This window comes from Bos javanicus, chromosome 29, assembly GCF_032452875.1.
Source record: "Bos javanicus breed banteng chromosome 29, ARS-OSU_banteng_1.0, whole genome shotgun sequence".
NCBI lineage: Eukaryota > Metazoa > Chordata > Mammalia > Artiodactyla > Bovidae > Bos > Bos javanicus.
The window spans coordinates 36831036-36850479 of NC_083896.1; the positions used below are offsets into that span (position 1 = coordinate 36831036).

The window sequence follows — 19444 nt, forward strand, 5'->3', positions numbered from 1 at the left end:
TCTTAACTGACCCTCGTAACAATCACTTCTCTTTTAATGGCAGATTTTAGAGTTTAGAGTCCTTCTCACTTAAACAAATTTCACTGAATTTCACTTTTCGTAAGGTGTTTAGTGTATACATTTGGAGTTAACAGGGGTAGCTGAGAGTAATTAGTGAGTTTGCTCTGAAGGTAAAGAAAAGACAACTCATTTGGATTATTTGATTATATATATTCAGATCAGAGTTCTTCTGTATGTCTGATTTGTAATAGAATCTACATTTGTTATAGTATATACTGGAAATTATTCTTAGATAACGGAAAGGCTTATTGTACTTATGGTCCTAACCCCTCTGTTTAATTGTGTTAAATAATATATTAAGGCAAAGGCTGAACTGATTAGGTATACTCGAGAGTGATTAAAATAAGGCTATTTCACATAGCTAGTCAGCAAGATGTTCAGTTATATTAGTATTTGGTTCCTAAGTTCTCAGATAAATAATTAATAGTATTAATAATTACCTATTAGTTCACTATTTAGAAGGTACAAAGGTGTTTTCAAGATTAAAGATGTCAGTTATTTAACAAAAACCGGGTTATACTGACACATAGCTAGGATCTCCTGCCATCAAATACATTATTCAACGTGTGGTTGTCTGGAAAGTACAAAAGTATCTTGACCCAACTTTAGAAATATTATCTTTAATAGGTATTGTGGGAAGAACTGCATTCTTCCCCATCCCCGAGGCATTCTCAAGCCCTAACATCCAATACCAGTAAATATACTCTTACTTGGAAACAGGGTCGGTCTCTGCAGAGACCTAGGTAATTACCATTACCTAGAGTGTGTGAAGGAAATGGCAACCCACTCCAGTATTCTTGCCTAGAGAATCCCATGCGCAGAGGAGTCTGCTGGGCTACACTCCACGGGGTCGCCAAGAGTCGGACACAACTTAGCGACTAAACAACAACAACAGAGTATATGGTCACCTCTACCTAGCTGTGGTAGACAATGCTAGTTGCAAACAATATCCATTCTCCTACAGTTTTGTGAGGTGGTTTCATACCTAACTAATATACAAGTTAGAAGAGATCATACTGTAGTAGGGTGGGCCATAATCTAATGACTGGTGTCCTGAGGAGGGAGATCTAGGAGGAAGGCCCAGAAGGATGACGGCAGAAAGTGGAGACATACAGCTAAACTCTGAGGCCCATCAGGAGTGTTAGTGACTGTCAGCAGCTAGAAAGGAGCACAGAAAGATCATTCCCTACAGACCTGCCAGCACCTTAAGTTCAGAGTTCGGCCTTCTGAACTTCGAGAGAATACAATTCTGCCGTTTGAAGTCTGCAGTGGCTGGTGTGGCAACCCTGGGAAACTCATGTTGTGCATCAGAATCTAAGAACTTAACAACGTCAACACGGCCTTCATGGTTCTCCAACCTTGGAGAAATCCTCTTCACTCATCTCCGTTGGCTTTCCTTCTCTCCCTGAATATAGATTATTTCTCAAGGAGCAGTTCTCTGGTTCTGGCTCTTACAAACACATTTTCCTGTTGAGAGTCAATGTGTCCCTGCTAAAAGTGCTCAAGTGGTCACCTCCAGTCCTGACCTCAAGGGCTCTGAGGCATGTTGCCTGGTCATCACCCAAGCACAGTTCACAGAGAATTGACCTTGCTGAGTTAACTCTTAAACTGGGCTTCTACCTCCTCCCAATGACTTTCACAGTAGTTATGGTATTTAACAGATTCCTATCAAGTGCATGTGAAAAGTTGACTCATTGGAAAAGACTCTGATGCTGGGAGGGATTGGGGTCAGGAGGAAAAGGGGATGACAGAGGATGAGATGGCTGGATGGCATCACCGACTCGATGGACATGAGTCTGAGTGAACTCTGAGAGTTGGTGATGGATAGGGAGGCCTAGCGTGCTGCGATTCATGGGGTCGCCAAGAGTCGGACACGACTGAGCGACTGAACTGAACTGATCAAGTGTATGATTACCATTATTTTTTGCACCATTAAGAAAGAAAAAGTAACTGTAAAGATTATTAATTGTAAAGCATATCTGAATTTAGAGATAATAAAATGTAAAAAACTGTGACTTATAATGACAATAATGTTATCTCTTTTTCTAGTCATCCATGAACCTGACTTTCTTATTCCTCAAACCACATATTCATTAACATCAGGTAGTAATGATTCTTCCTTTACAAAGTTTCTTCATACCCATTTTCTTTACAGTATGACTTCAAGTATCTTCTTTAACACAAAGACAACTGTACTGTAACTGGCTTTTGGACTGTCTCTCCCCAGCCAACCCCCTATGAATTCGACCAATATCAAATTTTCCTAAAATATCTGAAAATATTTTTTCATTCCATTTAAGGTAGACTCCTTATTCCACTAGGATACAACCCAAGCTTACTTGGCCTAGCTGTGGTAGACACTGCTAATTGCAGACAATATCTATTCTATAATTTTGTAAGGCAGTTACATACCCAACATACATATATATGTATATAGCCCCAGATCACCTTGCAGCTAGGAAAGGCCATGCATGTGACATCATCTGGCAGTTCTTTTGAGAGTTCTAGAAACATTTTCCATACAAGCATTACCCCTTTCTAAAATACAAGGCTAAAGATGAAGCAAAAAACCTACAACCATGAAGTAATAAGTATACATCTGACAAACTAAAGATGGTGGACTGCAAAAACACAAGGGGCCTAGGTCACCGTAGAGCCACTATACTACTCCTGGACTTTCTATTTCTGAACATTTTATGCAATAAAAAAAAAAATCCTGTTTGGTTTAAGCCACTTTGAAGGGATTGTTGTATGTAGTTGAATGCAATTCTAACTGAAACTAGCATTTGAGGCTTTTCAAACATGTTCTCAACCACTCATTTTTCTTCTTTCCCATTATAGTCTATACTTGCAGGTTTTCATGCTTTATTCACATCACTGTGCTTTGAATTCACTGCTTTATCAAACATGCAGTGAATGTTCTTCCACACCTCTGAGCTTCTATACATTTTCAAAGGAATGTTATTCCCTCGCTTGGGTAAACTCCTACTTATTACGTAAGATCCAGCTCAAACATGCAGTGTTAACTTGATCTTTCCTGTGTGAGCCTGTCACACTGTTTATACCTCTGGCCTAGTTTTAACTGCTGACTTACTCATCTGCTTTCTCAATTAATGGTGTTAACTCCTCGGATGCAAGCACTGTCATTTTCGTCATATATCCCCCCAAGTTTGGCACATGGTTAAGTTTTTAATAAATAATTTTAATAAAGAATAAAACACGAATTGCATTTTTTAAAACTGGTACTTTTTGTACTGAAAGTAATTCACAATTCATTAGTATGTGAACTGTGCCATAATATATGTGTCCCATGAGATACTGTTCAACTACTTTCTTTCTACTCATGTGTAACTTACCAAAATATATGGTAGGACTGATAGCACCTAAAAAATCCCAGTTACCATGTTTTATTCTTCTTAATATTTCCTATAGGATACAGCACAAAACTTATCTAGTAAGCACTTAAAAATGCCTCCCCATACTTTATAGAATCATGGAAAACACAGAAGACACAATACCTATGGAGGAAGACTGGGGACTAATCAGAAGGTCCTCTTGCACTTGCTCACTTCCTGGCACTGTCTGCTGATCACTCAGTGAACTCTGAGACGCACTGACAGGCTGGGATACTTCCTCATGGACCTCCTCGTCACTTAGCCTTTCCACTTTGACCCGGACATCTTCCTCGGCACCCAGAGGCAAGGCAGTTTTTGTGCTCTCGCAAGTCACATAATCAGTCATTCTTCTCCCTGTCTCAGATGGGCCAGGTAATTCTAAAGTCCGGGTATTTTCTGCTTGCTTAACCTTATCAGGCTGATTCCTTCGATCAATTCCAAAAGGAAAAGTCCAGGGAAAAGCTAGAGAAGAGTCAACTGGTTGATTTCTATTTTCTGAATAGGAAGTTGAAGAATTCAACACCTGGGGAGAACTTGTTTGTGTGCTGCACTTTACAGGACTTTCAGGAGACATAACAATGTAGCTTTTGCGCTTTCTCCGTGATTCTCGGCAGACAGGGATGGTTCTTTCTACCACACTGCACTCTGAAGACACTGGAGAAATGCTTCCATCTCGAGACGTAAAATTGCAGTTAGAGTTATTTTCTTGTCCAGCATCCAGACCCTTTTCTGGTTGGCTGTTGGGTGTATTCCATAAAATGCTTGATTTCATGAACTCTGAGCAGGTGCTAGCAACACTGAACATTTGCATATAGCTGGCTGCAGCTAGAACATCAATGATATTTTCTGTGTTAATTGACAGAGTAGCTGTGTACGCATACTCTAAAAGGGGTATAAAGCCAGTCACTGTAACATGATGCAAATCCAACACATTCTTGTTCTCATCTTCTGCTTGGCCTACAAGTTTGGTGCGAAAGAAATCACTGCAAGCTGCTAATACCACCTTATGTGCCCGGAAGATTTTGTCCTGGACACGAATAGTGATATCACAAAAATGTCCATCATTTCGAAGCATATTTAGCTTTCCAAGCATTTCCTGGCTGTGGGAAGAGGAGCTATGAGTAAATGTTTTCACACCCATCTTTCCCTTCCTCTTCTATAGATGCTCTTCAAGGATGCAAATGAATCAGAAATGTCCTAAAAGATACATAAAATAAGCATTAATTAATGGATCAGTAGCTGAAATACAAGGTGATTGAGATTGTTTTCATGAGGCCACCATGCTAAATAGAAACGTGAAAGATGGCCAGGGGAAAGTCCAAGGAAAGAGCTATGTTAAAATAGACTCCCAGTGCCTGCTCCCTGAAGCATCCTCCCAGAGGAGTCCGTGTGCTCACGTCACACGCACAGCTTACACAAGACGAGTCCCTATAACTGCCACTGCTTGCAAACCACAAGCCAGATAATGTTCAAATGCATCACATTTCATAATTTGATTGTCATGATGTCTCTACTAATAGGTACATTTTATTGCTGTTGAAGAGAAAAGGGCTGGCTAACTACCTTGAAGAAATCAAAAGTTGTTAAGTTGCAGACCCAGGGTTCAAATCCAGGCAGGCTGGCCCCAGAATCTGCACCCTAAACCTCAATGCTTTATCCTGCCTCTTTTAGGACATGAGATGAGTAAGTGCAAGTGGCCAAGAGTCTAGGTCTTAGAATGTAATAGGTCTGCATTCTTTCTTCAACAATTCCTCCAAGGTTGTTATAAGAACTAAATGAAACATGCGAAGTACATGCTTAAGCATGGTATTTGGCACTTTGTGAATGCGCAACAAGAGAAAAGTAACTGCTTTTTATGTTACTAACACAACAAAACCACATTTCTGGAAGGAAATTTATAAAACAAATGTTTAAAATCCGACACTTGATTGGGTTTTTCCTTAAAAAAAAAAAAAAAAGACTGATTTGCCTTTATCAGATTTTACATTTACTAAAAATTAAGAAAACTGACATTCTTAAATACTTTTAATTTCTAAAATCTAATAATACTTCTAAATACTAGTTTATAGTACTTTCCCCTTAAACTGTTGTGAAAGGGAAGTCGCTCAGTCGTGTCCGACTCTTTGCGACCCCAAGGACTGTAGCCTACCAGGCTCCTCCATCCATGGGATTTTCCAGGCAAGAGTACTGGAGTGGGGTGCCATTTCCTTCATCCACTATGTGAAGTCAGGGAGGCTTGTATTAGCCCCTTGATAAAGATAAGAAAGATAATGCTCAGGGAAGTTAAGTGACTAACAAATGATAACCGAAGCTAAGATCTGAGTCTTTTTACTGTTTGATCACAGTACTTTTCCAATATGAAAACACATAGCTATTATTTTATCTAAGATAAATAACCTTTAAAAAAAAGTACTAAAAGACAAAACAAAGCATATTCGGAGAAATATTTTTTGTAAGCCATCTTTAGATAAAGAAGTTTCAAATACCTCAAAATTAGAGCTACCAGTTTTAAAAAAAATGATGTTTAAAAGTTGATGAATATTTAATTGACCTGGGAAAATGTGTGGTTCTGAGCATTAAATAATGCACAATCACTAAATACAGTGAACTCAATAGTAGTAGTTATGTGTTTAGTGAAAAATATCAGAGTACACAGACAATAACCATCTTTGTGAAATATATACATATGTGTATGTATTTGTACACACCGACACACAAACAGAGCAAGAGAACATAAGATCTTAATTAGATTCATGGATTCACTAAGGGGCCATGATCTTCTTGAAACTGTACACAGAAAGATGTCTGCATGCATAGATGGTAGCTTCTTCATATTTATGCAAAACATATGGGTATTTATTCTTTTTCACATTAAACATTTTTTTTTCTTTTAAAAAGCACCGTAATAGGGCTTGAGGCTTCCCAGGTGGCTCAGTGGTAAAGAACCCATCTGCCAATGCAGGAGACCTGGGTCTGATCCCTGGATAGGGAAGATCCCCTAGAGGAAGACATGGCAACCCACTCCAGGATTCTTGCCTGGGAAATTCCATGGACAGAGGCGCATGGCAGGCTACATGCTATGGGGTAGAGAGTTGGATGCATCTGAGCATGCACACACATCCTAAGGCTTCAGTTTCTCCTGGTTTGGACCCCGAAAGTCATGCAGAGTAGGCCTTTTTCTTTCCCCTTGAAAAAGCTTTCAAAAACTGAAGATGGCAGTCACATTTCTTTCCTAAGGTTCTCTTCTATAAGCTAAACATCCCTTGTCCCTCTAAGTGCCTCTTAAAATTTAATGAATATCCTTGCTCTGCGCAACAATCTCCACTTCCCATATTCCCTTAAGACTGGTTCAAAGAGTTGCATACAAATTGACAGGTATGGCAGAATTATAACTTGAGCATAACTTTATTATCTTTACCTTCCTTATCTCAGCACAAATAAGACTAAACTGGGTATTGGGACGGTGAAGCCATACTACTGATTTTGTTTACACTAATGAAAACTTAATAATTGACTTATTAGATGTGAGGAACTTTATTATGTAAGAGAGGAACACAATTACAAGTAAAACATTGTCCTTTACCTCATTAAGCTTACAGTCTTTATGAAAATGACATATGTACTTAATTAAGACTACACAGCTAGTGCTACATGAAAGCAAACAATGAAACTTTTCATTCCGAGTGTGCAAGGCAGAAGAAGAATCACAGAGGGCAGGGCCTCATGACAGAACTCTGCAGGTGATAAAGCAAACAGGAGCACCAAGCTCTCGTGGGACCTCACACGAGCTCAGTGAGTGCTCACCATCCTGACATGCCTCGGGTGCACTGTACTGGCCAACTGTTGTTAATGGCACTGTAAAGTGAAGTCGCTCAGTCGTGTCTGACTCTTTGTGACCCCATGGACTATAGCCTACCAGGCTCCTCTGTCCACGGGATTTTCCAGGCAAGAATACTGGAGTGGGTTGCCACTTCCTTCTCCAGGAGATCTACCCGACCCAGGGATTAAACCCAGGTCTCCCTCATTGTAGGCAGATGCTTTACCATCTGAGCCACCAGGGAAGTTACTCTAAATGTGAGGATGCAGAGGTCAATGTTAGTTCAAACATCAATCCATTACATAAACAACCCCTTTGAATGTTCTTTGTAGGTAAATGTACATGTGAAGGGGAAATAATTTTTAAAAAGACATTCTGATGATTTCCAGCTGAATAGATACAAATAATCCACTGAATATTCTAATATAAGAGGACCAAATGATCAATCTAAGAATCTTCTTGGTCTGATAACACAATAAATGGCATAAAACCTTGTGCCAAGACAGCCAGGTAAGGCCACTGAAACAATTAACTTAACCACATCAAAGGTAACAGTTCAAACATAAACCTGCTCCATTCTACTTTCCCAAAGACAAGTAATCGTAAGACACCAAGCAGCTAGGATTGATCTAACCAAAGTATTATTCAACATACTTATTGATTTCTCTCTCATAGGAATGAGATGAAGAGGAAAAAAAATGGGAAGGTTTTACATTAAGTTTTTTGTTCATTTGCTACACCCCAGTAAACTGGCTTCTTTAAAAAGCCCAGCCATCAAAAGCACTTAGTTTGATGGAGATCACATGGTTCAGGCAGGAACATGCCTTCAAGCAAGTGACACTCATAATCCAGGGACCACGTGCATGAACAAAGGTGTGAAGGCAAGAAATCAAATAGTGTATTTGGAGACCATGTGCAACGGGATTTTGAAAACATCTCAATCGCAATTTGGGTGGAGGTTCCAAACAACAGATACTACCATTTCAAAGTGAGGTGCAAGGCAACCTATGCAAGGAGGTAAAGAGTTAAATATCAGAAAACGAGTCCTGTGGAGAGAGACCAGTGTGTTTTGAGTTCCAAACCCTTTCCCACTCCCTTCTACTCCCCTGTAAGGGAAAGGAGTTGAGGCAAGTTTGCCCTTTGTTTTAGGTCTATGCAAAATGTGTCACACTTGAAACAAATCTAAAGGATACAAGTCTGATTTAAACTCTAGCCAAGACTAGGAAGTATGCTTACCACCTCCCAACAGTAAATAAAAGCAATACCTGGAGTGCCAAGGATCCTCTGGAGCCCCAGCCCTGGGTGCACGCCCTGTTCTGCTGTGTGTCACTGTGGGACCTTAGGCAAGTCACTAGACTGCACCTTCATTTCTTCAGCAGTGAGACAGGGTAAGACAACCTACCTCAGAGTTCCGAGGATTAACTGGCCTGATACATGTGAAGTGCTTTTAACAGTACTCAGCATGAAATAAATGCTACAGAACACCAGTCCTGGTGCTGCTGCTACTGTTATTAGAGACCTTTCTTCTTACTCAATCCTGTGCCTCTCCCAATCCTTGATGGGCCTGAAATCACAGTCACCAAATACGGAAGAATAAAAAGGCAGAGGGGAAAAACAGAAAGAAAAAGGAAGCCAAACAAATCTCTTTCCACTGCAGACCTGTAGTAGGCCTGCGGTGGGCAAATAAGAAAACCTATAACTCTGAATTAAGTTTATTAGTTCTTGAAAATAATGTTTCTATTCCCTAAAAGTGACCAGAAAAATTATGATAACTTGCCCTTCAAGGAATTGGAGGGAGTACTAACCCTACGGAACAAATTTATATGTATGGTGGAAGACAAAAATAAAATAAATTCTAAGTATCTTCTGCAAATCATGTTTGTACAACGTAATGGTTACACACATATGGTACACAGCATAATAAAGATGGAGGTATGGGATGGGAGGAAGATGAAGATTAGACTGGGAAATGCCAGATATAATTTTGTTCCCCTCCTATATTCTCATTAAAACCAATCAAGGACAGAAAAGAAAGTTTCTGATGTTTCTGAGTTTAAGATGCCTCCAACAGGAATATCCAGGTGGAATTTACATACGAAAATGTCTGTACTCGTTGACTGTGTTTAGTAGCAGATGCAACACTGGGACCTTTAGATACAACCCAGCAACTCCCACCCGCCGAAAAGAATAGAAAACATGTCCATACAGAAACGTATGGACATACATTCACAGAGCATAGCAGTATTATTCATAATATTCAAAAAGTGAAAACAATCCAAATATCCACCATGATAAATGGACAAATAAAATGTGGTATATTTATACAATGGAATATTATTTCACAACAAAGAAATTAAGTACTGATATATGCTACAACATGGATAAAATCTGAAAACATGCTACATGAAAAGGCCAGTTACAAAGGGCTACATTATTGTATGATTCCATTTATAGGCAATGTTCCAAACAGGCAAATCTATAAAGACAGAAAGTAAATGAGTGGTTGCCTAGGGTTGGGGGGGCAGTAGGGGAAATTTGGGGATAACAGCTAAGGGATTCAGGGATTTTTTTTTTAGATAACAGAAAATGGTCTAAAATTGATACACAAATCAGCGAATACACTAAAAGTCACTGAACTGTACACTTTAAATGGGTGAATATGTAGGGTATGGTATACTAATTTTAAAATCTAAACCTAGAGATTTAAGAAGTTCAACACACCTAAACAAGATAAATTCAAGTAAGTCCATGCTCAGATACAAACTGCTGGAAACAAAAAGACAAAGGGAAAAATCTTAAAAGCAGTAAGAAGGGAATGACTCCCTACTTATAAGGGGAAAATAATTCAAATAATGGAGTACTTCTCATCAGAAACCATGAGGTAAGAAGGAAGTGACACAACACTTTCTAAGTACCCAAATAAAGAACAGCCAACCAAGAACACTACAGCCAACAAAAATACCCTTCAGGAAGGAGAAAATCAACGCATTCTCATGTGAATGAAAACTAGAGAATCGGCTGTTGTCAGCAGATTCACTCACAAAGAATAAGTTCAGATTGCTCCTGAAATGAAAGGAAGAATAATGAAAAGTAAAAACATATAACTGAGTCTTTGAACTGTGCAAGTCCACTCATATGTGGGTGTTTTTCCAACAGTGAATACTACAATACTACTGGGTCTGTGGTTGGCTGAATTTGAAGATGTGGAACCGTGGATACAGAGGAACTATCAGATTCGAAGGGCTGACTATAACTTATACACAGATTATCTACTCTGCAGAGAGTCAGCTCAGTGCCCCTAACTGCTGCCGTGTTCAAGGGTCAACTGTACAGGTTATAGTCTTCCCTCTTCCTCTGACTTTTCTAAATTATGTTTCACATAATTGAAGCAAAAACTATCCTAATGCTGATGTGATTCTCAAAGTATGTAAAGTAAATATTTAAGACAATTATAAACAGGGGAGTGTAACTTCAAAAGAGGGAAGCCTTCACTCAGACTGATACTGTACTGCCATCAGGGGACTGTGATAAGTTATTTACGTACATATAATACCTAGCGCAGATGCAAAATAATATGTAAAAAGACATGCCCTCAAAACACCAAGGATAGATCAAAATGAAATTTTCAACAAGGTACAATAAGCCACAGGAAGGCAGGAAAATAATAGAAACAAAGAACAGAGGGAACAAACAAAAACAAAAATAAAAGGGTCTACTTAAGTCTCAACATATCAATAATTTCCTTGAATGTACACAGTCCAAATAAAAACAACTAGAAGACAAAGATTGGTAGGATGGATATTTTAAAAACATGAACCAACTACATGCTATCCATAAGACATTCATTTCAAAATAATGATATAAGGAGGTTTAAAGTATTATAAAACGATGAAAAAAATACAGAATTATACTGTCCAACGAAGGAACTGCCAGTCACATGTGGTAATTTTAATTTAAATCAATTAAACTAAATTGAAAATTCAGCTCCTCAATCACACTAGACACATTTAAAGTAATATGCAAAAAAAGCACTTGTACTGAATTAGTAATGTGCACGTATCACTTCATTTAAAAAAAGTTCTCCAAAACTCTATTATAAATGAAAATGCCCACATTCTCAGTTACTTAACTAATCTGCAGTTAATAAAGGTTTTTTTATATTGTGGCAAAATAAAACAAAATTTGTCATTTTAAAGTGTACAGTACAGGGCTTTAAGGACATTCACACTGTTGTTCAACCATCACCAGTATGTCCAGAACTTTTCATCATTCCGAAATGACAGTATCCATCAAACAATAACTCCTCACTCCTCATTCTCCACTCTCTACCAGACTCTGGCAGCCAACCTCTATGAATTCTCTATGAATTTTCCTACTCTAGGTACATCATATAAGTGGAAGCATCAAATAGTTGTCCTTTTGCAACTGGCTTATTTCATTTAGCACAAAGTCTTCATCCACTCTGTAGCATGTACCAGAATTCCCCTCCTTTTTAAAGACTGTATAATATCCCATTGTATATTTTATTTACATATTCATCCTCTGCTTAACTAATGAAAGCACGATTTATTTACAAATTCGAAGAATCTCCAGGTAGAGATCAATCTTAGAGGTCATTTAGTTCCATAGCTTTCTAATACTTAAATCATTTGACACAAATTATCACAACTGTAAAATTCTGTATCATCTTAAGAGTGGCTACCACTTTAAGCTGTTCACATTTCTCTTTTCCAAGTTGGAAACTACCACCAGTATTTTAATTTACCCATGGCACATACGACAGAGGATATTCACATGTATGATACACCTCCATGGGCAAGGGCAGATTTTAAAAACTGTGCTCAATATATGTTAACATAAAATTTACCATTGTAACCATTTTAAATTGTCAGTTCAGTGGCATAAAGTTCATTCACACTGCTGTGCAGATAGCACCATTACCTATTTCTAAAATTTTGTCATTGACAAGGATAGATTTTGACAACACTCAAAAGAACTGCAGAGAACAAAAGCATTACAGACTTTACTTTGGCATGATAGTCCCAAAAGAATCTTACAAAGTGTGTAAGAAATAAGCTCATCATTTAAATATATCAAGAAACTTCATTTTATATAAAGAAAGTATGTTCAATTTCATTTTTAAAAATTGAGCTTTATTTAATAAGAAGGAATCCTGATTTTATTTTTCTGATTCTCTACTCCACAGGCAATATTAAAAAGGCAGCACATAGGTAGGTAAAATTTACAGAATCACACTGTACGTTACTACAAATTTTTTCATGGAATCATTCATGCTTATAGGCAATATGGACATGCAATTGACACCTAGCTGACTCATCTATTTTATTAAAAATTTATTCATGGATAGAATAAAACAGAAGTAACCATGATAATCACAAACACATAAATAATTCACAATTGCCACAACTGTTAGTGGTACTGTACATTAGTAATGGTTCTATACAATAGCTCTAGCTTTAACTCACAACTGACTAACAGCAATCACAAAACCTCTGGTAAAGAGATAACCAGTGCAAGTTGGATGCATGAAGCAGAGCACTCAAAGCCAGTCTCTGGGACAAAACAGAGGGATAGGGTGGGGAGGGGATGGGTTCAGGATGGGGGGACACATGCACACGCGTGGCTAATTCATGTTGATGTATGGCAAAAACCACCATCAGTTCAGTTCAGTTCCGTTCAGTCGCTCAGTCGTGTCCGACTCTTTTCGACCCCATGAATCGCAGCACGCCAGGCCTCCCTGTCCATCACCAACTCCCGGAGTTCACTCAGACTCACGTCCATCGAGTCAGTGATGCCATCCAGCCATCTCATCCTCTGTCGTCCCCTTCTCCTGCCCCCAGTCCCTCCCAGCATCAGAGTCTTTTCCAGTGAGTCAACTCTTCACATGAGGTGGCCAAAGTACTGGAGTTTCAGCTGCAGCATCATTCCTTCCAAAGAAATCCCAGGGCTGATCTCCTTGCAGTCCAAGGGACTCTCAAAGAGTCTTCTCCAACACCACAGTTCAAAAGCATCAATTCTTCGGTGCTCAGCTTTCTTCACAGTCCAACTCTCACATCCATACATGACCACTGGAAAAACCATAGCCTTGACTAGATGGACCTTTGTTGGCAAAGTAATGTCTCTGCTTTTGAATATGCTATCTAGGTTGGTCATAACTTTTCTTCCAAGGATAAGCGTCTTTTAATTTCATGGCTGCAATCATCATCTGCAGTGATTTTGGAGGCCCAAAAATAAAGTCTGACACTGTTTCCCCATCTATTTCCCATGAACTGAAGGGACCAGATGCCATGATCTTTGTTTTCTGAATTTTGAGTTGTAAGCCAACTTCTTCACTCTCCTCTTTCACTTTCATCAAGAGGTTTTTTAGTTCCTCTTCACTTTCTGCCATAAGGGTGGTGTCATCTGCATATCTGAGGTGATTGATATTTCTCCTGGCAATCTTGATTCCAGCTTGTGGTTCTTCCAGTCCAGCGTTTCTTCTGATGTACTCTGAATATAAGTTAAATAAGCAGGGTGACAATATACAGCCTTGACGTACTCCTTTTCCTATCTGGAACCAGTCTTGGTTCCATGTCCAGTTCTAACTTGCTTCCTGACCTGCATACAAATTTCTCAAGAGGCAGATCAGGTGGTCTGGTATTCACATCTCTTTCACAATTTTCCACAGTTTATTGTGATGCACACAGTCAAAGGCTTTGGCATAGTCAATAAAGCAGAAATAGATGTTTTTCTGGAACTCTCTTGCTTTTTCCATGATCCAGCGGATGTTGGCAATTTGATCTCTGGTTCTTCTGCCTTTTCTAAAACCAGCTTGAACATCTGGAAGTTCACGGTCACGTATTGCTGAAGCCTGGCTTGGAGAATTTTGAGCATTACTTTACTAGCATGTGAGATGAGTGCAATTGTGTGGTAATTTGAGCATTCTTTGGCATTGCCCTTCTTTGGGATTGGAATGAAAACTGACCTTTTCCAGTCCTGTGGCCACTGCTGAGTTTTCCAAATTTGCCTGCATATTGAGTGCAGCACTTTCACAGCATCATCTTTCAGGATTTGGAATAGCTCAACTGGAATTCCATCACCTCCACTAGCTTTGTTCGTAGTGATGCTTTCTAAGGCCCCCTTGACTTCACATTCCAGGATGTCTGGCTCTAGGTCAGTGATCACACTATCGTGATTATCTGGGTCATGAAGATCTTTTTTGTACAGTTCTTCTGTGTATTCTTGCCACCTCTTCTTAATATCTTCTGCTTCTGTTAGGTCTATACCATTTCTGTCCTTTATCGAGCCCATCTTTGCATGAAATGTTCCCTTGGTATCTCTAATTTTCTTGAAGAGATTTCTAGTTTTTCCCATTCTGTTGTTTTCCTCTATTTCTTTGCATTGATCGCTGAGGAAGGCTTTCTTATCTCTTCTTGCTGTTCTTTGGAACTCTGCATTCAGATGCATATACCTTTCCTTTTCTCCTTTGCTTACATTTACATAATTATTGTAAAGTAATTAGCCTCCAATTAAAAACAAAAACAAAAACCTCTGATAAGACCCAGTCCTTTGAAGACTCCTAACTCAAACTGGTCAAGAACAGGAACTCTGGCCATCAACAGTATTTGAAGATACAGACAACTATGGAAAAACATTACACTTTTATACAGTCAATACTATATTAAGTGTTTCCAGAGGAACTGTATGCCGGACTGTGAGCTATGTCTCTGGAACTGATAGTTTTCATTCTCTTACTCTACAGATATTACTTTTCATGGCTTGATCATTATCTTAGAGCTTAAAGAGATAATGGAGGAATAGGTCAAAAAGAGGCAAATTTTCCCCCTCAATGGGGGAAAAACTCTCAGAAAATAGAATGAAGGAACTTGAATTTTAAAGCTGAAAGAAGATTATGGTTTAAAAAGTTTAGTTCAACAAACATTATCAGGTGCTAAATATAAATACTATGCTAAAACGCCCAGAAAGGTTAACCAGTCACAACTCAACGGAAGACAGGAGTGGAGCCTCAGATACTTGATTCTTGGAGTCTACTGTTTTATACAAAAATCACAGGTAAATAGGACCTGCAACCAGTACTCCTAAATTACAACAAGTACTCTTTCCATTGATTTCATAATAGTATAAGAATAACTGTTTCCATATAGGAACAATTGGAAACAGCTTGGGATAGGAAAAGGTTGCTGCTGCTGCTGCTGCTAAGTCGCTTCATTAGGACTCATTAAATACCTTTTTAAATTGTCAAAGATTTAGTTAGGCAAATTCTGTAACAAAATGATGTTTGAAATAAAGAAACTGCTGTTGGACCAGAATTTTAAAAGCTGTTTAGTCTTTGCTGCAAAATAACCTAAAGAGGAAAAGGCGACTGTGAAAATACCAAACATTAGCCTATTATGATTATCTGACTGCCCCCCAAAAATATGTTTATAGTTACAACTCTTCAATCTGTACAGAAATATACAATAAGCTCTTTTAAAAAACACGTCTTAATTTGAATTTTCTTAGAAACTATCATCTCACATCTCCCCAATGAGCAAAATATATCATACATCATAACTCCTCAATTGCTATTAAGGTTTTAAATTCTAGATATATGTAAAGATAGATACTCCTGGTATCCATGTCCCTCTGAATGATAAACTGCTATAAGGATAAATACATTAAGTCTTTTGACACAGTATAATGCATTAATTAAGTAAAGTCTTTTCACATTGCCCAAGTCCAATAACAGACTTCTCCACCTCATGTATAACTAAGCATTCTTTATTTTACTATACTCAATTCAGTATCAATTAATAAATTAATGTTGCCTAGAAATTAATGTTGCCTAGAAATAGTTTGGAGAAGGCAATGGCACCCCACTCCAGTACTCCTGCCTGGAAAATCCCATGGACAGAGGAGCCTGGTAGGCTGCAGTCCATGGGGTCGCTAAGAATTGGACACAACTGAGCGACTTCACTTTCACTTTTCACTTTCATGCACTGGAGAAGGAAATGGCAACCCACTCCAGTGTTCTTGCCTGGAGAATCCCAGGGATGGGGGAGCGTGGTGGGAGGCCGTCTATGGGATCGCACAGAGTTGGACACAACTGAAGCGACTTAGCAGCAGCAGCAGAAATAGTTTATATAGTAGGAAGAGCATTGCTTTGTACTTCAGACAAATCTGGATATTTGTGGTTATTACTGTTTTCTAATCTGTTTATTATTCAAGAATAGTTAATTTACAATACTGTATTAGTTTCAAGGGTAGAGGACAGTGATTCAGGGTGTTTTTTTTTTTGCAGATTATATTCCATTGTAGGTTATTACAAGGTTTTGGGCACAATTCCCTGCTTTATATACAGCAAATCCTTGTTGCTTATGTGTTTTATGTATAGTAGTTTGTATCTGTTACAATCTCAAATTTCTAATTTGTCCCTCCATCCCTCTCCTTTGGTAACCATAAGCTTGTTCTCTATGTCTGTGAGTCTGCTTCGATGTCCTCTTTTTTTTTTTTTGGCTGTGTTAAATGGCTTGTGGGATCTTAGCTTCCTGACCAGGGGTCCAGGAACTGAATCTATGCCTCCTGCAGTAAGAAGCTCAGAATCCTAACCGCTGGACCTCCAGGGAATTTTTTTAAAATTAAAAAACTGCTTTATTTTTATACAATTTTAAAGGTCACTTTCCATTTATAGTTATTACAAAATATTGGCTATATACCCCATGTTGTAGAACACATACTTGAGTCTGTCTTATAGTCAACAGCTGTACCTCTGACTCACCGCACCTTTGTATTACCCACCCCAATTGGTAATCACTAATCTGTTCTCTGGATCTGTGAGTCTGCTTCTTTTATGTTATAGTCATTAGTTTTTGTTTTTTTTTTAAGATTCCACATATAAGCAGTATCATATAGTATTTATTTTCCTCTACAAACTTGGATCTTAATAATGTCTGTATCACTGAACTTACTGGATGCCCTTAAACTAGTTAAATGTGGCAGGAGTCAAGCAAGATAAAACAAGTACACGGGAAGTGCCCAGTGCCTAGCACACAGCATACACAGAAGAATGCCATACAGCACTGAGTGATGAATCTCTGTTGACAGGTCTCTATCACCTTTGGCTCAATTTGTCTCAAATCTCTAACCCCAGCACCCTTCCTGAACTCCAATTCTGGGCCTCTTATGATGAGCTAGTGCATGTGGGCTCAGTCATAGTTGTGTCCGACTCTTTGTGACCCTATGGACTGTATGTAGCCCACCAGGCTCCTCTGTATGATCAGTGAGAATGCTAGACAATTCCATCTGGATATGTCTGCTATCTTTCAAATTCACTGCCTGAAACAACTCAAATTCTTCTCAGCTGACACTCCACTATAGGATTTCTAACTGCTAATGATAGATGCTTTTAATTAACCATTCACCCAGAGCTTAAAATCTAATACTTATTTTTGATTCATCTCCTCTAAAAATCTGGAAATTTTTCCTTAGCTACTCCCTCCTTCATAGGCAAATTCAGAAAAATTATAAATGTTTTTAAATGCCTTAACATTTAATGTTAAATCAGGAGATGGTTAGAAATTTTTAGACAAGAACCTAATAATAGAAAAGGCTCGGGAGGGGGGGCGGGAAAAAAAAAAAAAGAAAAGGCTCAACAAGGTGAACAGGCTGCTTTTCTGAGCCAGGCCACAGACATGGTTTGTGTATTCAAATTCGCACATCAAAGAGCAGTAAAATCCATTTGTCACATAAGATAATCGTAAGTTCCAACTGCAACATAGACATAATAGGTCTATTTAGGTAAAAGATAACCAAGAAAACATTAAAATGTTTATCTGGCTAAAAGGAATAGAGCTTGCTCCAGAGCTTCAGGGGTTAGGGTGATTAAAAAAAAAAAAAAAGGCACACAAAATTCAGTTAGGTGTTTTCATGTCTGGACTTAAGGCTTAGGAATTGTGGCAGGTCACCTCGGAACCACAATAAGAGTTAACTTAAGGATGGCAAAGCAAAAAGTTGAGAACTGAGGCTCTTGATGATGTCACTGAATTGCAGAGTAATTAACTCTGAAGCTGCCTTACTTTAGAATTTGTTTTGTTTTGAAACAGTGTTTTAACTCATTCCATTAAAAGTTTTCTGATCCACAAAATAAATATCCACATAGAGATCTCCCATAGGTACTTCAACAGGTCCAAAAGAATTAATCATCACTTCTCCAAATGTACTCTTCTTTTTCAAATTCTCTGGCCCAAGATACAATCATTCCAAAAAGCAAAAAACCTGGGCGTCATCTTTGACTTCTACAGTAGTGTAAAAAAAGTCACTCCCTCAGATATGTCCATGTCTTAATCCCTGGAATTTGCAAACGGTTCTTATGGAGGACTTTGCAGGTGGAATGAAGTATCCCAACATAGGGAGACATCTCTGGATATCCAAGTGGCCCCTAGGTACAATCTTTAGCATCCTTCTAAGAGAGAAGTTAGAAGATATGACACCGATATCAGAGAAGGTGATGGGGAAGACAAGGATAAATTGGAGTTATGAGGCTGCAAGTCATGGAATGCATACAGTCATCAGAGACTAGAAGAGGCAAGGAATGGATTTCCCACCTTGACCAGAGTCTTTGGAGAAAGACGGTACCTGCCAATATCTTGATTTCAATCCAATGATACCAATTATGAATTTCTAGACTCCAGAATTGTGAAAGGATAAGTTTGCTGTTTAAAGCCATCCAGGTTGTGATAATTTATTACAAGAGCCGCAAAAAACTAATACAACTTCTGTCCTTCACTTTTCCTCCAAACACAGACTTGGTCACTAAGGCCTATATCAAATCAATCCTTTCTGTTTTGCCCACTGCCCTGGGCTACTTAAACATCCTGATTGTTCTCCTGCCTTTAGTCTCAGGATGTTGAGTTAATCCTTCACCACTGTTCAAATTGTTTAAAATCCAATCATTTTAGTCCAGCAATTACTTCATGCTTTAGCTATCACCCAGAACAACTCTTAACAGCACTGAATTCTTCTTAGCCTCTGCATTTATATCGTTTGATATCAATTGACTTCAATATGTAAAATACTTGAGATAAGGCAGACTTTTATTAGTTTATTTTTAATTGGAGGATAACTGCTTTACAATAATGTGTTGGTTTCAGCCATACGCCAACATGAAGCAGCC

At 38.5% G+C, this 19444-nt stretch overlaps 1 protein-coding gene across 6 annotated transcripts in view; it reads right to left on the reverse strand.

Annotated features, from left to right (window-relative positions):
• Nucleotides 1-19444, reverse strand: part of ZBTB44 (zinc finger and BTB domain containing 44) — a 59188-nt gene that overhangs the window by 23330 nt on the left and 16414 nt on the right. For all 6 annotated transcript variants that reach the window (XM_061406481.1, XM_061406484.1, XM_061406480.1 and 3 more), the window contains exon 2: nucleotides 3579-4652. In XM_061406481.1, the coding sequence (XP_061262465.1) occupies nucleotides 3579-4596 (1018 nt within the window). In that variant the 5' untranslated portion in view covers nucleotides 4597-4652. The remainder of the gene's footprint in view (nucleotides 1-3578; nucleotides 4653-19444) is intronic.